Genomic DNA, 6302 nt, shown 5'->3' on the forward strand with positions numbered 1-6302 from the left:
CAGGGATCATAAACTGACGTGCCTGGGGAATTTATACTCGGAGTTAATTTGACACCAGCAAAACCTCAGAGAGCTTTCGTGTTCGTTTCCCACATTTTATCTGCCTTCGATTATTTAATCTGGGTCTAGGTGATGGCGTCGACTGATTGTTTATGATGAGTGATTGAGCAATGAATGCCATAGGACAACTGGAGTAGTTGGACAGTGAAATACAGTTACTGGCGGTTAATTTCAGCAAAAATTGATTCTTTATGGTGGTTGGTCTATTTTGCGTTCTATCCGAATGGGAACGTCGATCGGGCAGGAAACATATCATTAATTCGCTTACATTACTGCTACATTAAGATCTTTATATCAGCAGGAAAACACGTCGAACGTCGAAAAAGGTGCTTAAATTCGGAAACAACTGAGTTCTGTAAACCTCCAGCCATTCTGAGCTCATGCCTGGCGAAATGCCAGAAGCGGGAGGCTAGCATGAAGGCAGGCAGCGGGGATTTGAGGGCCAGGAGGATATGGCCGAAAACGCGAGGCCAGAATAACAACCATCGGTCACAAAACAACGCGAAAAAGTGTTCACGTTTAGAGACAAACCATATGTTGCAAACCGGCACCCATTCTGAGCTCATTCCTGATGTAAGGGCCGGAAGTGCGAAGCCCGAATAAAAGCCTACCATCGACAGCGGGGACTTGAGAACCCTGTGGAAATTTTGAGCTTATGCCGGGAGAAATGGCGGGCAGCACGGGGCCAGAATAACAAACATCGGTCACAAAACACGGCGAAAAAATGTTGAAGTTCAGAGACAATCGAGATCCTGCAAACCCGCACCTATTCTGAGCTCATGCCGAGCGAAATGGACGGAAGCGCGAGGTCAGAATAACCATCATTAGTCACAAACACACAATGTGTCTTATATTACTGCAGGCAGTGCGCAACATCGCTGAATGGGGTTGAAATGATGAGGAAGCATGACAGATTGAAGATGAACCAGAACTTGTAACTTGCACGGGTTTCGTAATAATCGGATGGCCTCAAGACACAACAAACCGCCCTATGGCTTGTTACACGGGAAACCGAAAAAAATATCGGGAATGGTTTACGAATATGGGCACTGTACCATCTTTACTGCCAGTCGGACAACTCGTGTTGTTGATATGGACTGGAATTTCTGGGATTGCTTCTTGATCGTTATCGTGCGGATGAATATAGGCGGCCATAGAACTGGTGGGGCCGGTAGGACAGAGAAGTCTGGTCTGTTCGGTCGGTTGGTAGGACAGGAAAAGTGCCCGAAATTGGACTGTGTGTCTACTTCTTTTTTAACTACCTTTTCTCGTCTTTCKCTACTGCGTATTATTTGGCTAATAGTAAAGTTAACCTTCGTTACAGCTGGTTAACAGCGGCGGTAGTTCTCATTCCAAAACCGAATCAGATCAAAACCTTCCCCCAAAACTGGCGCCCAATTAGCCTTCTGCCAACCTTGTCTAAACTYACAAATAATTTCGTCAAAGAGAGACTCTTGGACAAAATATCTCATAACCACGGAATCCCTCACGAACAATTTGCCTTCAGAACAACTAACTCTAAGAAAAAAAAAAGAAAGTATCCTCCTAATAGGCTCGAAACCCGTCCTGGGGGTTGCCTGAAGTTAGTGAACCTCGAGTTAGTTTGGGTTAGTTTGGTTTGGTTAAACTAAATTTGCACCATCTTATTTACATTATACTCAATACTTTTCGCAAGGATTGTTTTAATGCTTTATAGATGGTCGCGGGTTCCGCAACGAAAGCTAATTCCAGTCGGTTCTTGTGATTGAAAGAAATATAATTTGTTTTCTAGTCTGGATGTTAGAATCCTTGTGCGCAGTTTGTAAATATATTTAGTTAGTAGGAAAGCTTATGGGTCTGTTATTTTCCAGCTCTGCTATGTCACCTGTTTTGTGAAATAATATCATAGTGGCCGTGTTTCTGGTTTGGTCATCTGGTTTAGCGCTGTCGTATAGGCAAAGATTAAACAGGTCTTTTACTTTATCCAAAACTAACTAATTTTCTTTTGGTAGCTTTTGGAATGGCAGATTACTATAATTTTTCAAATTTAATAAATAGTTTTAAAGCCATCATGCCCTTGCCAACCAATTGCCTGAGATCCTTGCTACATTTTCCAATTTTCAGACTCAACATGGGAGAACCGTTTACTTCAGATTTCAAGATTACCACTGAAGATCCCAGTTGTGTTTTGCAAAACGCTGATCCAGACGATTCAAATAAAATGAAAGCTCATTCCTCAAGTGGGTACAAATTTGGAACGATCCAAACAATGTATAGGAGCTTTACCTATTTTTAGTGGGAGATTCCTCTACGAACGTAACTCAAAAAAGTTTGTCCGCAAACGTTCTAGCTGCCTTAGAAGGAGTCCGATTTATTGCTCAACATATTCGTGATGCTGATAAGAATAATGAGGTGAGATATAGATTTCAAACCATTAGGAGAACATTAGTAGACCAGAAATGCTGGATTGCTTCCAAGTTATACAAAATAATAAGGGCTTAAGGACATATTAGTTCCGATTATAACTGAAAGCAGATCATATTTCACAAAACGTTCTAATATGTGCAAACAGTATATGTAATTGGAAATCGATTGACAAATTTTGGATCATAACTATTTTGAATGCTTCAGTACAATTTAATTAATGGTGGTTTTAACTCTAAAAATAATTTGCAAACCGACCTGGACAAAGTTTCTCATTACTGAAAATCGTATAAGGGGTCAGCCATTTTTAATTTATTTATTTCGTCAGGTTATAGAAGACTGGAAATTTGTGTCTATGGTTTTGGATCGATTTTTTTTATGGGTTTTTACGATTGCCTGCATTGGAGGAACAGCAGGTATAATTTGCCAAGCCCCTTCATTATACGATACCAGGACTCCAATTGATCGGATATTGACAGGAATGAATTTCAGCAGGGTTCTCTATGACCAATTGCCTCCCTTGCCAGGAGGAATACCACCAATTTAAATTTATTTTAGCTTGGTACTGTAATTTGCTTGATACGGCAGGTAATCCAAATTTGTTCTAGAAATTTGTCTCAACTGAGCTTTTCGCAAGACACTTAAAATAATTATGTCGCCAATGTATCAATACAGCGTCAATCGACAGCACTCCAAGCGAGTTCTCAATTTGTAACTGTATAAAAGACGAAGGCATCCACTTATTTAATGTTTGGCCAATATCAATGGCGTATAAGCGATTTGTGGCGAACTGTATCCGCCACAGGTAGGCCTGGGACGAAACGCATGGTGCATCAACTCGCGCCATAAATTCAAGGATACTTGATGGTGGTGCAATAATGTTAGAATAATAAACCGATTAGGGAATATATAGGGTGATTCACAATAATAAACAAGCATTTTGTAAGGAAATGTTAAGGTAAACGATCCGAAAACTGTTCAGATTTAAGGACCTCCTGCCAAACAAATGCAATTTCTAAATGACCCCAATTTAAGTATTAATTTAATAACTTCGAAACTTGAATTTTGACCGACCTAAAAAATTTTTTACACAATTTTTAACTCAGTCTTTATCAACGTCTCTATGCGAATAAATATACCTACGTTTTAGCCATTGTTAAAAACTAGTAGATATTTAACATATATTTATCATTTTCAGTAATGTTCATTTCTTCGTTAAATTAGTTTTAGTGCTAGCGATATGGTTTTTCATGAAACACGCTCATTATGTCAAGACGCAATTTACAAACAACAGTATCAATAACTTTCCAAACAATAAAATATTTCTGATTTTTTCCTTGTTCGTTATAATATACAGGGAATTCCGAAATTAGGCGGCCAAACTGAAACGGTGAAATCTGCTCTCAAAAATAATATAAATTTTTTAAATAAACATGTATCGAAAAATGCTTCTTAGCGGATCTACGCCTTCTTGAAGACGGGCCCAGTAGTAGGGTCTTTTGCAAATTATTTCGGTATAACTTCAATAAACAGTTGAACTTCAAAACGTAAGTTTTAGGAACTGTAGTAATTTTGATATGCTGACACTAGATCTGCAATTAAAACTGTCAGAATTTCATCATAGGCGTATAATTTGGGGGGCTACAAGTACCAAAAAAAGGTATAACTTTTCTCTAATAAATCAATATTTTTTCTACAAATTGAGGAAATCTGAAGTATTCTAAGGCGAAAAGTTACTCTTAATTTACTTCACTCAGACGCACCGTTTGCCAACTAAATGACTTTAAAAATATTACTGTTTTATAAAAATATTACCAATATCCATAAATTTATTGTAAGCACTTTTAGTTTTGCCGAGCATGAAAAAACTAGTAAATGTCTTCCTGCAATTTTTTTGATTATTAAAAAAAAGGGTAAAGATTGCACGAAGACATGCAGAAGCAAGGATTGCACCTTTTTTATTATAAAAGGGTACATGATTTAAGGGCCAACAGATTTTCAAACACGTACAGAATTTTTCCGTTGGATTCTAAGCCACCAACATGATTTAAAAAACATTTTACGGTCGAATAAGGCAACCTTTTCAAGAGCCAAAGCATTCAATTTCAATTCAGCAAGAGCGAACTTCCAACAGGTTCCCTTTCAATGTATGGGCAGGTGTCATAGGGGATATCTTGTTAGGACCGATTATTTTACTCTAGCTCTCTGCTAGAATTGCTAAAGGACATTCCTATAAGCACTCGGTCAGAAATGTTCTTCCAGCATGATGGGACGCCAGCCCACTTCGGTCAGCCTGTGAGAAATTGGTTAAACCAACATTTTCTAAGCGGGTGGATAGGTCGAGGTGGCCCAGTAAACTGGCCAGCTCGATCGCCTGATCTAAATCCTTTGGACATCATCTGTGGGGTAATATGTCTAATATTATTTATGCCATAGAAGAGTTTCTAAGGTGGATTTGCCACCCAACATATTAGGAAAAGGTCCAGAGTGTGCATTCAAGAAAATGGAAATGTTTTTGACTATTTACTCCAGTAAATTAGTATCGCTAATAATATTAACTTAAAATATCAAATGTTTATGGATAGCAGTGATATTTTAAAGTCATTTAGATGGAAAATGGTGCGTCTGAGCGACGTACATTAAGCTTTTTCTTCGTAAAATATTTCAGGTTTCCACAACTTGTAGAAAAAAGATTGATTTATAGTCTCAGAAAAAAGTTAGAGCTTTCACAATCAGAACAACTACTAATAGTGATTAATTCTCCAGCTGTTGCATTTCATAAGCACATTATAAATTGAGTTTGAGCTTAGAGGGTTAACCATAGCGAAACACTACATTTCAACTCTTTGTCAGTTATAAGTAAAGTAACAAAATATGTTCCAATTTATTTAGCATTTAAAACAGTAAAAGTGAATTATTGTAATACAGGTTGTCCACTGTTTCCTACTTATTGCAAACTGTTAACTAAATATATTCGATTTCGAGTGCAATGTATATTGAAACTATTTTAAACAAACGTAATTCAAAATAGCCACATTCTTTAAAATCGTCCAATTGACACAATTATTGGACATAACTAAGTTACGAACTGAATTAGATTGACCTAAACGAGAAAATCTGTCCTGTATATGTGCGTTCTATTTTCGACATTCTAGCTGATTTCGAATTTAAAGATTTTTTACATGAAAAGTTGTTGGTTAATTCAGGAATATACAGGGTGTCATGTTAGATCTTTTTTGTACTTCTACCCCCCCAAATGATACGTCTATGATGAAATTATGAGAGTTTTAATTTCAGATCTGGATTCAGCATATCGAAATTATTAAAGGTCCTAAATTTTCCGTTTTCAAGTTCAACCGTTTAGAAATAATTTGCAAAAAACCCTACTACTGGGCCCCTCTTCAAGAAGGCGTGGCTCCGTTAAGAAGCATTTTTCGATACACGTTCATTTGAAAAATTTATATTATTTTTGAGAGCAGATTTCACTATTTCAGTTTGGCCACCTATATTCGGGACACCCGTTATATGTACAGTCCGTGACACTTGATTACTCTCACCAACAGATTTGAACTCATTTTTGAAATGAGAAAGAGAAAGAAAAAAACCAATATTCTAAACCGTGAAAAAATATTGTAAATTAATGAAAACCATTACGCTTTCGTCAATGTACAGCATTTGTTAAAATAGTACATTCCGACACAATAGAAACTGAAGCTATTAATTCGCTTGAGTTGTTCATTATTATTGCTTGTTATTCTCTGATAAACTTCGTTTAATAAATGCATTTTTAATGCTTCCTCACTAGTAACGATACAATGAAACTGGCATAATAATTATAA

At 37.1% G+C, this 6302-nt stretch overlaps 1 protein-coding gene across 1 annotated transcript in view; it reads left to right on the plus strand.

Annotated features, from left to right (window-relative positions):
• Positions 1 to 5732, plus strand: part of LOC109540751 (acetylcholine receptor subunit beta-like 2) — a 35031-nt gene extending 29299 nt beyond the window's left edge. Inside the window, exons 9-11 of the mRNA XM_019909202.2 lie at positions 2164 to 2279; positions 2336 to 2451; positions 2792 to 5732. Of these exons, the coding sequence (XP_019764761.2) occupies positions 2164 to 2279; positions 2336 to 2451; positions 2792 to 3010 (451 nt within the window). The 3' untranslated portion in view covers positions 3011 to 5732. The remainder of the gene's footprint in view (positions 1 to 2163; positions 2280 to 2335; positions 2452 to 2791) is intronic.
• Positions 5733 to 6302: the final 570 nt, after the last annotated feature.

The sequence above is a fragment of the Dendroctonus ponderosae genome, unplaced genomic scaffold (assembly GCF_020466585.1).
Source record: "Dendroctonus ponderosae isolate FM_Combo_2020 unplaced genomic scaffold, Dpon_F_20191213v2 Dpon_F_20191213_1, whole genome shotgun sequence".
Lineage (NCBI taxonomy): Eukaryota > Metazoa > Arthropoda > Insecta > Coleoptera > Curculionidae > Dendroctonus > Dendroctonus ponderosae.